The 17,779-nt window shown below is 41.0% G+C and overlaps 1 protein-coding gene across 1 annotated transcript in view; it reads right to left on the bottom strand.

The window, feature by feature from the left end:
- IGHMBP2 (immunoglobulin mu DNA binding protein 2) overlaps positions 1 to 17,779 on the bottom strand; it is a 140,100-nt gene that overhangs the window by 36,325 nt on the left and 85,996 nt on the right. Inside the window, exon 9 of the mRNA XM_054970107.1 lies at positions 7,908 to 8,090. Within this exon, the coding sequence (XP_054826082.1) occupies positions 7,908 to 8,090 (183 nt within the window). The remainder of the gene's footprint in view (positions 1 to 7,907; positions 8,091 to 17,779) is intronic.

Here is a 17,779-nt window from a genome sequence, read left to right as displayed (position 1 = left end):
CAAATGGTATCAAGCTGAACATATTCAGATTCCAAAAAAGACATTACAAGTTTCAGCAACATCACTACTCTGGTCTAAAGAGTTCTCTTCCCCATTTTTTTTTAAAAGTGGCCAATTTTATTCTAATAATCCTGTGCTGGAAAGTTCACTTAATTATCACCTCTTTAAAATAGTACATAATTAAATTATGCCTTCTTCAAATGCAAATTGCCTTTTTCTCCAGGAGCACTTTAAAAGAAGCTGGAGTCCTGTGTAATGCAAAGGGTTTGGTTTTTTGTTTTTACCTTTACACTCCCTGGAATTCTGCTATTCCTCTCAGTCATGATGAACAATCTGTCTTCATCAAGGGTATAAAGATATTATTAAGATTCTTCTGTGTGTGTTCCTGGAGGACACTGATTGTACTTGGACATGTTGAAACTTCCAGGAGCAATCTTAATTTGAGTGATTTTTGGAAACAATTTCTGAAGATAATTAGCTTCATGAATCTTCCAATGGAAAGAAAAGTCACACTTCTTCCTGAGAAGAACATGCTGGTGAATCTCTAGCATCTATTTAAATGCTAAGTCTTCCTGCTGTTACTCCAAACCTAGGTTTGACAGCACTATGCTTGGAAGCTATGCCCCAGGAGCCCAACTTGCTATGCCAGATATGCGTAAACTGGCTGTGCATGTTATTATTTCCTTGCTTAGAAAAGATACTCTGCATATATTTTGTCTGTTACATTCACCATTATTGCACTGCATTTCCTCACACTGAAAGCAAGGACCAAGACTTAATCAAGGGTAGTTACGCTATTGGAAGCCCCAACTGGGGAAACCAAAGTCATTTTGAAGAGAGTTCCAGCAATAATCCTCCTTACTGTTTACCTCGTTCTTCCATATCTATTTCTCTGGGATCATCATACCACCCGATTTCTGTCCAAGAATGTAAACTGGGTCAAGTTTCTGGGTCTTCCTTATCCTTTTCTCCTTCTATCTAGTCTCTGGCCAAAACATTGGCACTTTCGTCTCTTTTTTGTCCTCTTGCTTTGTTAATGTTGCTCTTACTTTGGTGGTTATATATTCATTTAGGACTATAGTGTAACACAAGCAAAAAAGATTAGGCCTTGTGTTGCGGAACTTAAGTTTTGATTGTGTGATACACAAGGAAGAATAGGGAGACAGGCAGAAGGACAAAATGTCTTTGTTATGGGGATGAGGAGCTGGACATCACAGAAACTGGAAATTTGAGTGAGTGACAGAGAGGTTGTCCAGTGACAGAGAGGTGATCCAGTTTCACTGTTCTGGGACAGAATTCCAGACACAGACACAAGAAGGGAGAATAGTGGCTTCTTATTTTCTCCTCTAACCATGTGAATGATTAAGTGAGCCATCAACAATTAGCTCAGGCTTGGAAGGTTATTCCCATTTCAGTTTGCAAACTTTCTTATATACTTCTTTCAACTGCCTTTGAATGTTCTCTTTTGTGGCTTGCCTGCATGCCCCCAAAGCCTGATCTTCTGTGCAGAGGTAAACAATTGCCAATTATTTCTAAGTAGTTCAGTATTTCATTACTTTTCTTGATCAGATGCAATGCCTGAATTGCACAGTAGCCTACAAGCCACTGGTCAAGAAATAGGGGTGATACTCAGCACATTTCTGAGGTCTTTTCTTTGACAGGCTGCTGACATTTCTATTCTGTATTGAGAAGATAACTTCACTTCACACAGACACAAGCAGTAAAATCTCCTTCAGCAAGCAGTGTCCCAAATTCTCAGGAAATCCTCAAGACATTACAAAAGCTGTTAGGATAGCAAGATTGTTTTTGCTACATCATAGGTTTCTTCAGTCTTAAATGGACATCTTTTTACAAAGTATGCAGCTAAGTATTTTCCTCTAGCTTCATGAATAGTTATTATAAAGACTGAATTCCCAGCACATTCCAAATCTAGCCTGGATCTGAGCCTCTTAAATTAATCTGAGCTTCATATCTTGGTGCTTAGAGGAAGCAAAATGAAGAGTCAGCAAATCAGGGCCTTAAGGTATTCCAAATGTTGAGATTTTTATAACACTGACTAACAACAGATTGCTTTCAAACAGTATTAAGCAGCAACTTCCAAAATTCAGTAGCAGCCCTTAGCCTTGCACTTGGACAAAAATTGACCCTTATTACCGCTTCATCTGAAGTTACGTCAGCTACAGATTTCATATATATATTTGAATTTGTGATGGCGGCCAAAGATTGTACCATTATCTTTCCACAATTTGTTTTATTTGGGTGGCTCTTTATTTATGCCTTTCCCTATTGAATTTCACATCCTCACTGTTTAATTCAGCAGTATCTCAAAACATGCATACTTTTCCTAAGGTCTCTTTTCAGTCCCAGATATTCTGTTCTACTCTCTCAATCTCAGTCACATACCCTGCTCTGCTCTTGTTAGGGCTTCTTTTTTTCAATCTTTAAACTGATCCTGTGCACAGCCATCTTTTCATCAGCCTTCCTTCCAGATCTTGTACCACACTTACAGTGCAATCCTAAGAAGAGTTACTCCAGGCTAAGCCCATTGAAATCAATTCCACAGACAGAGACCTGTGACGAACTTATGGGGGAACCTGCTGATTTCTGCTTCCTCTTCCTCACTTTTCTCCCCTTTGCCTTCCTGCCACCACTTACAGTGCAATCTTAAGAAGAGTTACTCCAGGCTAAGCCCATTGAAATCAATTCCACAAGCAGGGACCTGTGAGGAACTTACGGGGGAACTTGCTGGTTTCTGCTTCCTCCTCTTCACTTTCCCCTCTTCGCCTTCCTGCCACCACTGCCGTCCCTTTCCCCCTTCCCTTCCCCTCCTCCTTTTCCTCTTCCTTGCCTCCTTTTCCCTCTCACTCTTCTGCCTCCTCCTCATCTTTCTCTTCTTGCCCTCCTGCCACTGCTTTTCTCTACCTTGTCCTGTTGCCCTTTCCCCTATCCTTGCCCTCCATAGCTTTGTCCCTGCTGCAGCTATATTTCTGGAGTTGCTAGGCAACTACCAAAATGACAGCTGAGGTCTCATAACACAGTATGGCAAGATCTCATTTTCCTTTATTAGGGTCTAGGGTTTCTAGAACAACCATTTTCCCTTTTAAAACTTTTCAGATTTTTATGCAAACTTGACATACCTGTTGTCTGTATACAAGTCAGATTTTTTTATCCAGGTTCTGGGGCCTTATTCAGAAAGACAGAGGCAGTTTAAATGACTGACTGCGCACTTTTGTTATGCTCCAAGCCTGCTTTAAAAAACCCTTCACAGGACAGCTCATTAACTGAAGATATGTTCCTGAACTCTCTTCTAACAGCAGCCAGATTGGGGAGGGCGGGGGTCTAGAGGAGAAGCTGCTGATATTGCAGTGACAGCAAAGCTGAATTATGTCAGGAGTGTGTGTATGGCTGCAGCTACCCAAGGAAGGCAAGGTTGGGGTGGGCTACAATAGCAGGCTGGAGTCTGCGAGAATGTAGGCAAAGCAGGCCCTGCTGACAAAGCAGGCCCTGCTGACGTTATGGGGAGGAAGGAAGCCTGGTGTGGCTCCCTGTAATCCCCCACCCCCATCTTATATAACTGTCTTCCCAGTGATGACCCAGTACACCGCACATGAGAAAAGTGGTCTCTAGTCCATAAAAAATATATGCTGGAATAAAATCTTGCTTTCAGGATGCCACAAGACTCCTATTTATTTTTTGCTGCAAAAGACTAACACAGCTATCTCTCTGGAATCAGTCATTTCTGCAGTTTATCTTTCGTGACTCAGGTTATAGAGCAATGTTTTATTTTGAAATCACTCTGTAAAAGAGCAATGTTTTGAAATCACTCTGTAAAATAGCAATGTTATATAGAAAGGTGTGTCTGCTTTTCATAGATGCACTATTTTATAGTATATTCACTCTTGAAACTGTCCCTACCATTAAAGGATTCATCCTTTCCTTGAGGAAGTCATGCTTCAGTTAACGTTTAGCTGAAGCTGGAACATATACCTCTACTTATTCCTGCTCCTGACCTCTGCAAACATAATCAAGAAATAATTTCATTTCTTTGGTTTCTTGGGTGTACATTACCGCAAGAGTAATCTTCTTCTTTTCTTTTTCAGGAAAGACTGCAAGACAAGTGTTAATCTACTGCTTTCAAATGGGGATGGGGGGTGGGGAACAGGAACAAAACCAAGGATAATAAGGCTGGGAGCTGTTTTAAAGGGGCAATGTGCAACTGCAAAAGAAGCAGAGCAGCTTCTGGAATAATCCAGCAGTATTAATTACTCTGGGGAAAAAGAAAGATTCCCTATGAACTAAGTGATGCACATAAATATTAATGCTGTCACTGCAACATATATAGGAAATGCTGATTCAATATTATGGAAAGTTAGGAAGCTACTGCATTGCTATATATGACCTAGAGAGAAACACAGAAAACCACTCAGCTATTCCTTTCTTCTTCAACAAGTAAAATAAGCCTATTTGTTAATATATTATGAAGTGCTTTCTCCCCATATACAGGTACAGCTCTTCAATTTTCAGTCTATTTGAAAACTTAACCCCATTTTGTTTTGAACCCTTTTCTTTATTAGTATTTTAACATTTTTCTAGCTCTTGAAAGCAGGCCATAATTCATTTTTAAAGTGTGTATTCTGTTCAACATCTTTACTCAGGGCAGGTCAAAATATGAAGATCAGAAAGAGAATAGGAGCAATAAAATAAGAGATCTAAATCTTGGTATCAGGGCTCCATCCATCTCCTTTCATACATAAAGTGACAATTGGGATATTGCTTGCTGATTGCTGAGATTATAAAAGCTAACAAATGAAAGCAACCCCCCTCCCCCTGGAGGAAATAACCCGAGCTGTATTCTGACATCATGACTAGTTTGACCTTGGTTTATTTTCAGGTTCATATGCTCCCTTCCCCCTTGCTGCTCACCTCAAGCAAGAAGCCAAGAATGTCTGCCTGGTTTAGGAATCTTTGATCTAACCTCAATCTATTGTAATGTCTGAAGTCAGGTATTTCAACAAACCGGGGTTTGTTCCTTGCCCACAAATCAGGGTTTTCAACCAGGATTACATTGTGGTTTAGCATCCCAGTTTAAAGACAAGAAACAAACTACCATTGGTTTACAGCACCTGAATATGGACATAACAGCAAATAGATTTGTCTGAAGGCCTCCCAAACTAGGTATTCCTCATTCCCTAGTCACAGTAAATCGCATCATTGGGAGAAAGTGTTGGTTAGCACAATTAGGTACATCATCTTTGCAACTGTATTTGACTGGGAAGCTTCAAGGGGCAACCATTTAAAGATCTCTACCCCCTACAAGTCAAGTCGCAAAGATGGCATTTCAGGCTATGCTAATCAAATGTTTTTTCCTAACTATGTGATTTCTTCTACTTTGGGGATTTTTTTTGTCTGCTTTTGGGTAAAATTGAGCCAAAAAACCCTACTTGCCACTGATTTCAGCAATAGGGTGTTATAATATGGTGATAACAGACAGGACAAAGAATATCTCAGGGTTAAGAGAGTGCTTCTGAGCACACAGAAATCAGTGGGAATTTATGTAGCCTTCAGGCTGATACTGCATCAGACCATGACTGCACTGCTAACATCTTCCTTCATTTAAAGCAACAATTCATTTTTATTGTTGACAATTTCTTTCATACTCTTTAGAAAGTATTTCACTGCCATTGCAATCAATACTGCAAGCTGAAATTATCTTCTTGATGACTTAAATCCATTATGTGATCTACTAAAAATATTCCCATTAACTTGCTGACAGTATTCTCTGAATACAAACTGTTCATTGTCTGAAATCACTTCATAGATAAGGCCTTCTTTGTTTGTTCCATTTTGTACATCAGTGGCTGAGAAGAAAAGTACCCCAACTATTCTATCATAATCACAGCTGACGATAACTTTATACCAATTATTACAAATTGAAAGAGCACACACTGATCAATTTCAAAGCAGCACACAGGCTGGATTCAGACACAACTAACCTTGGGATGTTTTGTACTGAAGTGAGCCAAGGGGGTTCTGGGGCTTATGCACTCCCCCCCCCCCTTAACATGGTTCAATAATGAGACTTCTGTGTCTGTGGCAAGCCACAGTTCATAATTAAGCTGCTCTCTTCTCTACAAATCATGATTCTAAAGCATGATTTAAGCCTGGTATGGAAACCTGGTTTGTGAGAAAGAGAGCAAACCATAGTGTGTGGATCAGGTATAAGAGCAAATTAGTTCGCCTCAAACCTAGAAGCCTTTCATTAGCTGGCCACATACAAGAGGAACACGCAAACCCAAACATTCCCTGGAACTGCTCTCATAGTAACAAACCACAGTATGTGATTGTATCTAAACCAAATGTCAGTAAAACATTCAGATTATCAAACTTTTCTAATCTGGACTCTTCTATGTACTGGATATTTTATGTCTTTTGCTTTGTTGTGTCATTTTTAAAAAATAATCCTTAGGAAATTTCATACCTGAACACAGTTCATAGATAGTTCACTTCTTTAGACACAACACAGAACAGATCCTATGAATGGAACAGGGGTGTAATTCCATAGGGAAAATGTTCTTCACAATAGGAGGGGGTTTGATGACAGAGATATGGGACTCTAGGTCTGCACGGGAACTTGCAATTAAATGCCAGGATCCAAAGAACTATAGAGCCAGTTCTGGGAAGGCTTTACAGTTTTTCCCCAAAACAAAAGGCCTTCAGCAAACTGTGTTTGAAACTTAGAAGAGACTCAGAAACAGTATGTGAGTTTATATGGGGGAAACAGCTATTCAAAGGCAGGGGATGGGGTACTGAAGAATTCTACTCTGTATTCTTGTAAGCCTTTGGACCCACCTAAAACAGCTCTTTAGATCCCAGCCAATAGCTCCAATCCATGGAGATGGCAAGATCATTTCAAAAGAGAAGCAAACCCAGTGGAAATACTGGGGAGCTCCCTGGGAACTGACTTCTATGCACATAGATGGGAATGTAAGAAAACAAACATATATAAAAGCAGATTTGACTAAAGATAATTTATATATACGTATTAGTAATTCTAATTAATAATGTTAATTTATAGGATGTCTTTTTTCTTTTTTTGAAGGTTAGTCTCCATTAATTTGATAACAGAATAAAAATCCTGATTAAAAAAAATTAGTTCTAAAATCTTATTTTCATTCCTTTCTTCTTCCAGCATGTAAAGTAAATCATATGCAAACTATTAACTGAATAAGAGTGGGATCAAAAAGGGTTGGTTTTTTCCTTGCATTTTTACAAGAACAGGGCATTTCATTAGGAAGATACAGTAGGCTGCATCACTGATCTCATTGAAATAAATTCTACTTGCTGCAATGTGAGCAGGATGTGATTCTAAATAAACAGAGCGCTATGTAAAATAGATGTTCTTCAAAATGAATGCATCTCTTTCTTAATATATACAATACTATGAATGCTATGGCCACAATCCAACTCAGTCTTAAATGCCTTAGAGTTTGCTGAAATTAGTGGGCTTAAGTGCACTTAACAATTTTGGACTGAGCCTTTATCTAGCAAATCTTTTTTCTCCTCAAATACTGGTGTAGAGTAGTGCTAACAGTGCTGCAGTGACTGCAGAATCAGGCCCTCAAGATATATCTAGCTGCGGTATAACTTCATTTTCACTTAAAAAAATACAGCGTAAGTCTGGGGACCTCTTTTCTGTGACCAGATCAGGGGAAACCAAAATCAATACTTGCTAAATGAAAAAGGATTTCCCCCCCTTCTCCCTCCCACCTATTGCTTGCTAAAAGAAAAGACTAGAGCAAAAGGATTATTGCAAACCATGGAAGGAAACCTGCAAACTCTCCATAAATATTAATTGACAATGGTGCTCTTCTGCTGAAAAGTTTAAAGAAAAACTGCAGGTCACTTACTTCAGTAAATGTTGTGCTACAGAGCAGTGAGCAGAGAGGTGGTCATTGTACATCTCAGTGGAAGCCCATTGCATAATGGCCTGATGCATTCGATATTGCACAGTGAGCATCTTCACAATGTGATCACCATATTTCTGAATCAGACGTTCCATTAAGCTGAGAGAAAGTCCCTTAGCAGCAGCTCTGTACCAAGAGAGCAATTAACAAGGTAAACTCAACAATAAGAAAGAGCAAATTCATTAGGACAACTTCAAAGGGGGCTATCATTAGCCCCCCCCCCCAAATGTGTGCCTGTCAGATTGAGAGGAGTTTTATAATAAAAGAATGGTTGTGAACCAGGCAGTGAATACATTGAGTGCAGCTGGGCTTTTCCACTGTTTGCTTACAGATTTTTACCTCCATAACTCACAATGGGACTCAGCTGCACATACAGTTCTCTGGGTTTTAGTCAGTTTACAGTGCAATACTATGGAGAGTTACTCCAGTCTAAGACCACAGACTTCAATTGACTTAAACTGGAGTAACTCTGCATAGGATTGCACTGTTAGTCCAAAACATCACATAAGTTATGTGCCAGGCAAAACCTACATCTTTGAAAAAAAAGAATAAGGCAGACAGTCTCCTGGACAGGGATTTTTTTTTAAAGCTAACCCATCGCATGGTGGGAGCTCAGGCTGGGAAAATGGTGCTAAAATGGACAGGACTTTTAAAAAATCTTCACTTCTCATCCACACAGCATACAAATGCACTCAGTCTTTCCAGAAAGATCATAGCAATCCAGGTTTAGGAAAAATTTCAGGATAGCAAGGAAAAGCATGGAAACAGGACAAAAAGAAGATAATCTCATGTGGATGCAAAACCCCCTCTAAACTAACAGCATTCTAGTTTGGACACTAAACCTGAGCAAGACTTCTATGAGGAAACAGTCTATGTTAACCACCACCCCCTACACACAAATGAGGTTATGAAACACCAGAAGTAAGACTGCTTGTGCTTTATTCTTAACATTCCTGTTCTATCAAGAACAAAGTAAGTTAAAATCAGATTTATAGGTAACCATTTGTCTGTGACAAGTAACATTCTCTTTCAGGCAACCAGCAGGGAAACTTTTGCCTACCTGAAAAGTTCCCAGTGGCTAATCTTTCCTGATATGTACCTGAGTGCCATCTCAGATCCTCCCAATACAGTATACTCCGTCAAAGTTGTTCTACTGGCCACTGCTCAGGTTAGTCTCTCTTAGCAGCAGCCCCAGCCCTCTGGAATTCTCTCCTGTAGGGCAGCCACTGCATTAGCCTGCTTCCATAAGAGAGGCAAGATTATAATATTCAGATAAGCCTTTGGCAAGAGGTTAAGGATTACAGGGTGTTCACTGGAGGCTGGGGGTGGCTTATTGACATAGGATATTGTTTGTAGAATCTGGCTTGTTTCCTGCTGGGCAGGCCTTTGTAAGCCACCTTGAGCCACCATGTTCAGTTAGAAAGGCAGGATACAAATATTTTAATAAATAAAATAAACAAATTACAGGATTTGGCCTACAAGCTAAAAAATGGAAATCACTAATGTGCTACAAATGACTAACAGAGATACACATGGGTGCATATGCCATGTGTTGTTGGCTAGTAATTTCTGCTCACTTATTTGCAATGTTATGTTAAAAATAGTGGGCTGAGAGGAAAGCATCCAGACCAATAGAAATACCTGTACTCCCTCTTTGACATAAAAAATAGCTTTCCCATCCTCCACTTTATACTTTTGTATACCTTTTTAATTTTATTAAAACATAAAATAGCGTTAGACAGTGAACAAAGTATCAGAAAATGTAACAGAAAATTAGATTAGATAGTGAACATATAACAGAGTATTAAAGTTACAAAATATTTCTCAACTCCATCCCTGTGCTTATTTATATTAAAATACATGTTCAACATCCTGGCATTCAACACTTTGATCTAATCTAATTTAAGAATTGATAAATTTTTAATAATAATTAATTTTTTAAAAAAATCTTAATTTTCAACTACATAGTCAAAGAAAACTTTCCATTTTTCCTGAAATTCTGAAGTTGGTCCATTGTGTATATAAGAATTTAGCCATTGACACATATACAAAAAATTTGTTCATCTATTCAGTCACATTTAGACAAGATTCTGCCTTCCATTTTGTTGCATATACTACTCTTGCTGCCTCCACTTTATATTTGAAAGGGTAGATGCATGAATTTAAAAAGCCCTGCTCCTATTACATCTAGGCTGACCCTGACACCATGGCAAATGGCACTGATGCTATGAGGATGGAAAAATCCCTAGTGCCTGTGCAAATCTGATGCGTGCACTGCCTCTGGATAATGTGATTTCTGCCTTACCTACTTGTTAATTTCCTTACAAATCTATTAAATGAATTAAGAAGCAAGCCTGTAGTCAGCTCACACAGTTAAAAACCTTTTGTTTTAATGCTAGGCAGTAAATGTTCTAAAGTATTCCTTTTAATGGAACCTCGTAAAACATAGGAGAGGCAATAAAGCTCACCATGGACCTCAAATAAAACTTGTGTACACATCACTACCACCATGTCCAGGCTACTGTGCAATTCACTGTAGGGACCTGTAAGATTGTATGATGAATTAATTATGAAGAGATCTTTCACCTTTTAATAAGATTTGGTATTATTTCACCTCCAGTTATTGTTAGTAACAGCTGATTCGGAGGGGAAAAAGAAAGAAAAGCATTCCCACTGGTTAATCCTTTGATCTCCCAGAAACCCCAGTGTTTGAACAAGAGCGTAAACACCAACTGTAGTTTATACGTAAGCACACATATATTAATATATAAGCAGATGTGTTCAGTAGATTCTCTGAATGAGTGCACTAAATCCTGCAGGACCAGAGGCCCAAATTATGTATTATAAAAATGAACCAGATATTAAAGGAAAGCCCTTAATACAAGCACATTCTAAACAAAATATAAATGTTTCAAGTGGTCTTTGGGTTTTATTAAATGGAGCATGGAAGTTTACAAGTTCCCATTTCCAGAGGAATAGGAAGGTTTAGGAAAATAGTCTCTTTTAGGGCTGTGCTATTCGGGTTTCACTTCGGCAAGCCTCAGCATTCCTGAAGCGGGGCCAGCATGCTGAAGCTAAGCTTACCAAAGTGATTCGGGTCGCTGCGGTAAGCTTTGGGGCTTGTTTAAAGGGCCCCACCGCTGCTTGCAAGCAGTGACGGGGCCCTTTAAACATCAACCCCCCCACTTCCCTCCAACTACGGGGCCCTTTAAACATTAACCCCCCCACCTCCCTCCACCTCCCTTGCGGTGTCTCCAGGCTGGTTCCTCAGCTGCCGCCGCTGCCCAAGCCTGCGGGGTGGTGGGGAAGGCTGGAGCCGCCGCCTCTGGCCCTTCCTGCCCCTCAAATGGCTGCAGTGCGCCAGCGCCGTGGCAGCCATTTGAGGGGCAGGAAGGGCCGGAGGAGGCGGAGAAAGCCCTTCCTGCCCCTCAAATGGCCAATGTGGTGCTGGCGCACCACAGCCATTTGAGGGGCAGGAAGGGCCAGAGGAGGTGGCTCCAGACTTCCCCACCATCCCGTAGGCTCAGGTGGCAGTGCGGCGGCAGAGGAGCTGGTTGGCTCTAGGCCATGCTGCCTTGTGCTGCCGCCGCCCAGCTGGTAACCCTCCCGCCGCCAGGTAAGTGGGTGGGGGTTGGAGGGGTCTCCCCAGGGTTGGGTGGGGGGTGGAGGGGACTCCCTGGGGGTGGGGGGTAGAGGGGTTGCCTCAGGGAGGGTGGTGGTGGGGAGCATACCGAAGCGATTCCCAAAACCTGATTTGGGATATCCCAAATAAACCCAAAGCGGGAATACCGAATCTCCTCACCCATGCACAGCCCTAGTCTCTTTTGCGCTTCTCTCACAGCCTCTATTAAGGAGTGTTGCTGGTCATGGGCATTCTCCCCCACACCAATTATGTATTCAGGAAAACGCATCAGTCTCACCTAGAGGAATTTTTAAATAGTATGGGATACCCTTGACATTCAAAACCAACAACTGTCTCATTGGTCCAAGTATAACCAATACTCGGAATTCCTATTAATTTACATTAAAACAAGCAGGGACATGCAAGGACATGTGGGGGCATCTCATTTTCCCCTCCCCCACTACTATCTCTCTCTTTCCCTTCATTGAAAATTCTTATAGCCTTTCCTCTTTTCCTATACCCTTTCCTCTTCCCCACCACCTGCCAGCTGAAGTTTAAAGGGCCCATTCCATGCCACTTCCAGAAACTAGCAGCGGCTTCTGGGCACCAGCGGCGCCTGCTGAGCGTGCAGTGAACAAAGCTGGCATTATCAGTGGTCCATCTGTGGTCCTGAAATAATGTTTTGAAGTGATTCTTAAAAATGTGCTTAAAATTATATATCAGGTGGTAGTGGGAAAGACAGATGTCCTTCAATTCAAGTTATTATTGCAGTTCAGTCTAGCCAGGCCATAGACAGTAGGCTCTGATTGATAAGATCAATTCTCAATTTTCAGCATCATTGAATATATGAGTGTTTTGGAGACAAATGTGTCTCTTGGCTTGCAGTTGCTGTATAGTCAACAATCTAAGCCTAGAAACAGCATTATTTGATGGCTCTATTTACACACTGCAGCACTTTCTACCTGGTATGTTTTAAAACAACAATGCTAGCATTGAATTTACAGACCAGCTTTAGATCACTAGATAATACTTCAAAACAGGCTCTTCCAGATAATTTGGGAGCTTCAGTTTCTCTGATGAACAACTTTGCTGCAGCAGAATTCAAGGACTGAGAAGGAACAATAATCCACAGTTTATTGCTATAGACAAGGATCACTGAGTTGCCATGCCCTCTTGTCACCTCCTCTCCTTGTGTACGGTTTGAAAATAAATACTTCTTCTCTTATAGCATACCATAATTTATCAGATTGTCTGAGCTACAAACCATGGTATCTTCTCTTCAAACTAATTTTAAACCAGAGATTGGAATCCTGGTTGGGAGAGGAAAAAAAATTCAGACATAACCACAAACTAGAGCTTAAAAGTGTAAAAGTGCTTAATTTTCCAACTGTGTGAGAAGAGGGGCGGGGAGCAGACATGAACTCAAGGCTACTCAGGCTTATTCGTGTATCAAAAAGCCATGGTTTGTCATTAGGGATGTGCTCTTGAAAAAAAAATTCAGATTCAGATTTTGGGAGCAGTTTCCATACTTGTATTCTGGATTATATAATTTAGTTTAGTTTATTCGATATTTAACCTGCCCTCCCCACAAGCGGGTTCAGGGCGGGATACAACCATTTCAGGATTTGGATTAAGTATTTTTTTAAATTCTGAACTGAGAGAGGGACATAGTTCAGATATCTGATCTCATTGCCTGGGAGAGCTGCTCCCTCTCCCCTCCCTACCTGTTGCCTAGGAAACCTAAAAGCCTTAAAATGCCTACCCTGGATATTTCCAGTAATGGTTGGGACCCTATTACCATTATTCTGAGAAACCTAAATATTGATCTGAATACCACATCTGAAATATACCAATAAGGAATTTTTCAGATATATATTTGGACTAGAGATGGGCACGAACCAGAAAAAAAAAGGAACCATGTGGTTTGTCACATTTCACGAACCACGAACTTTCACAAACCTGCCCCAGTTCATAAATCGGTTCGTTTTGGTTCATGAAAATGTCACTTCTGGGTCAGCAGAAGGTCTGCAGGAAGTCCACCCCTGTTGCCTAGAAAACTGATTGATCGGTGCCAGGCTGTTTGCAGTGATGAACTGAAAAATGAACCAAACGAACCAGCCTAAAATTCGTGGTGGTTCGTCAGAAATGGCATCTGACAAATGCCACGAACCGGCCTGGTTTGTCACGAATTTTGATTCGTATTTTGGTTCATGCCAATCTGTAATTTGGACAGAAGATACCTGAGTGCACATCCCTAGTCACCAACTTTTGATCCTTATACTACACAAACTACCACAAAAATATTGCAAATGAGAGCCATGGTAGATCTCATATTATTTGTGTACATCTACCTTCAAATCATAGAGACTCCAATAGCAACACTAGTATAATTGGTCAGTTAACTTGGAGATTTCAAGATATCTGACTTTAACTCATATTCGAAAACTTGTACTTGATTACCAAGGCCCCAAATATACCGTTTGGCTTCACTATAGAAATATATGGTTGAATATTGTAGGGCTTTGTAAGAGTTATTACCATTGGTACTATTCCTCCATTGGTACTAAGAATGTTATGGAAGCTGATCCTATCAGCCAGCCAGAGTCCCATGATGGCAGTTCACCACAGTCTTCTTTATGCATTCAGTTCTGAAACCCTTTCATAAACAACAGAGAACTATTGAAAGGAAAAATTAATCTCTCTTGAATAAAGTGTCTCTGAGGGACCTTGGGGGCTTTGCATTATCATTAAATTTGAATGTGATATTTGTTTTTACTGAACTGGAGAAGACAATTGATTTTACATGTAAAGAATAATAAGGGAAACATGAATCCATACCAAAATCACCAAGTGAGAAAGCTGCATGACAACATATCACCAGGACTAATGACACAATGTCTCTATCACATTTTATCCAGCCATTCTTCAAGGAAATTCACTTCTCCTCCGTCTTCTCCTCACAACTTATTAAAGTAGGTGAGGCTGAGAATGAATGACTTGTCCAAGGTCATCCAATGAGTTTTATGGCCGAGGTAGTCTTTGAATATAATCTCCCTGGTCCTATGAGAAGGAAAATTGGGAGGAGCCTAAAGAAGCCAAGGTGGCTCCATAAGCAGTTTTCAAAAGAGTTGAGAAATAAAAGACCCATTTAGGAAAGAGGAGGGCTTTATAACCAAGGATGAATATAAACAAATAACCAGTGCTTGTAGAGAGAGTGTTAGAAAAGCTAAAGCTCAGTATGAACTTAGGGTAGCAAGAGATGCCAAAAACAACAAAAAAGGGTTCTTTGCTTATGTTCAAAGTAAAAAAAAAAGAGTAAGAACATGGTAGGCCCATTGCAGGGACAGGAAAGTGAAACTGTAACAGGTGACGAAGAGAGGGCAGAATTGCTCAAGTTCTACTTTTCCTCAGTCTTCTCCTGAGAGGGAAATGGTGCTCAACATGGCAATAATAGAACATATGAGGGAAGGGAGTTACAGCCTAAGATTGGCATTGGGATGGTACATAAACACCTAACTTCTTTAAATGAAACTAAATCGTCACAGACAGATGAATTGCATCCAAAGGTACTAAAAGAACCTATGGATGTAAATTTCTGAGCCTCTGTCCATTATTTTTGAGAATTCTTGGAGAACAGGAGAGGTGCCAAAAGACTGGAGGTGGACAAATGTTGTTCCCACCTTCAAGAAGGGGAAAAAGAGGATCTGGGTAACTACCAACCCGTCAGCTTGATGTCTATACCTGGAAAAGTTTTAGAACAAATCATCAGTTAGTTCTTGTGCATTTTAAAAGGATGGCTGTGATTACTAAGAGCAGCATAGGTTTCAAAAGAACAAGTCATGTCAGACTAACCTTTGCTTTTTTTTTGTGATAAAGTTACTACCTTACTGGATCAGGGGAATTCGGTAGACATATTTTTTCTCGATTTCAGTAAGGCTTTTGATAAGGTTCCACATAACATCCTTGTTGACAAGTTGGTAAAATGTTTACTTTTAGGTGGACTTGTAACTGGTTGACAGATCTCACCCAAAGAGTGCTTGTTAAGAGTTCCTCATGCTCTTGGAGAAGACTGACAACTGGAGAGTCTCCGGGATGGGTCCTGGTACCTGTTCTGTTCAACATTTTTATAAATGATTTGGATGAAGGAATAAAGGGAATGCTTATTAAATTTGCAGATGATACTAAATTGGGTGGGGTAGCAAACGCAGTAGAAGACAGAGTCAGGATACAGGATGATCTTGACAGTCTGGAAAACTGGACAAAAACAAATAAAATGAATTTCAACAGAGATAAATGTAAATTTCTGCATTTAGGTAGGAAAAATCAAAAGCATAATTTTGGAATGGGGGAGACCTTTCTTGGCAGTAGTATGTGTGAAAAGAATCTAGGGGTCTTAGTAGATCATACACTGAATATGAGTCAGCAGTGTAACATGGTAGCTAAAAAGACAAATGCGATTTGGGGCTCTGTCAAAGGCAGTATAATGTCCAGACCACATAAAGTGATGTTATCCCTCTGCTCTGCTTTGGTAAGATCTCACCTAGAGTATTGTGTTCAGTTTTGGGCACCACAATTTAAGAAGGATATAGACAAGCTAGAACATGTCCAGAGGAGGGCAATGAAGATGGTGAGGGGTCTGGAGACTAAGTTCTATGAGGAAAGGTTGAAGAAGTTCAGTATGTTTTTTTAATTTTTTTTTATTTTTTATTACCTACATTAACTAACAATACAGAGGGAAAGAAGGGGGGCAGGGGAAGGAAAGAAAAAAAACAGCAACATATAACAACACTACACTATAATGCTTTCCCTTCATACTGCCATTATTAAGAAATTAAAACTTTGTAAGATATTGATGGAGTGGTTGACCTTGCAAAATACAGATTACAATCCAAATTAAGTCTTCCTCCCCCCCCCCCGGGCCTCGGACGCAGTTCTCTCTGAGCAACTGCAACCACAGTGCTCGTTCCCTCCCCCCCCCTTCAGACTTCAAATCCTTTTCTTCTTGCTTGGTGTCTTGCTGAAATTCTTGGTTTTTGTCCTCAAAATCCCTTAGTTGATCTTCTGATGTTATCTTGTAAGCTTGATCTTTGTAACTAAACCAGATACCTTCTGGAAATAGCCATTTATACTTTATTCCACGTTCCCTCAGAAGAGCTGCAAACCTTTTATACTTAAATCTCCTTTTCAGAACTAAAAATGGAACGTCCTTCAGTATCTTAACTTTATTATCCAGAAAGTCCAGATCCGCATTGTATGAGTTGTATAGGATAGTGTCTCGGATCCTCTTAGATGAAAAATCGATGATGATCTTGCGAGGCAGCTGACGCTTCGTTGCATAATTTGAAGAAGCCCGACGGACTTCCAAAATGGCGCTTTTTACCTCTTCTTTAGTTGCCCTCGCAGGTGTCACCAATAGTTCCGAGGCCAGATCCCTTAAATCCTCATTTTCCTCCTCTTTCACATTCTGGAGGCGCAAAATTGTCTGTGTTCGTTCTACTTGTAGCCCGATCAGCTGGTTCTCCACCAGCTTTAACTCTTCGTTTGTTGCCCTCACGAGTGACGCATTTTCCCGAGCAGACTTCTCTGCCCCCCCGCTACTTCCTTAATGGTTTTCACTTCACTCTCAATTAAGCCCACCCTTTGATCTGTTTCATTCAGCTTGTCAACAAAGGGCTTTATGGCTTCGATAACCGACCTCTTCACCAAGTCCTCGAGCGACTCTCCTTTCCCCTGCAGGGCAGCCGAGATTGACTTGCCCAAAGCAGGACTCTGCTTTTTCGCTGCCATTTTAGGGGGGGGGGGGGAGACCGCCGACCAAATTCTGAAACTCAGCGAGGGGGAAGAACGAGCCTTCTTAGCTTCAGATCCCACCACTCCTTCGCGTGCACTTGTAATAACAGAAGGGATTCGCTTACTTACAGGCTTCCGCCTAGTTCTGCTCTTTGCCGTTTTCCATGGCCCGGCAGCACTCGAGTTGCCGCGCACGTCTGCCGGCCTCCATAGGAACAAACGGGCAATTTACCCCCTGCATCGATTTCAGGGGGCTCTTCCCGCCGCGTTCCGGACCCTGCCTCCCTCACTGGGAGTCCTGGGGGCTAATCTTCGCAGATCAGCCGCCCGGTCAGGCTGCTCGGGCGCTTCCTCCCGGACCTGCGGAGAGGAGCGTCCGACATGGCCGAGAAAACGAAACCGA

The sequence above is a fragment of the Eublepharis macularius genome, chromosome 2 (assembly GCF_028583425.1).
Source record: "Eublepharis macularius isolate TG4126 chromosome 2, MPM_Emac_v1.0, whole genome shotgun sequence".
Taxonomy (NCBI): domain Eukaryota; kingdom Metazoa; phylum Chordata; class Lepidosauria; order Squamata; family Eublepharidae; genus Eublepharis; species Eublepharis macularius.
This window is presented reverse-complemented; position numbering and strand designations above follow the sequence as displayed.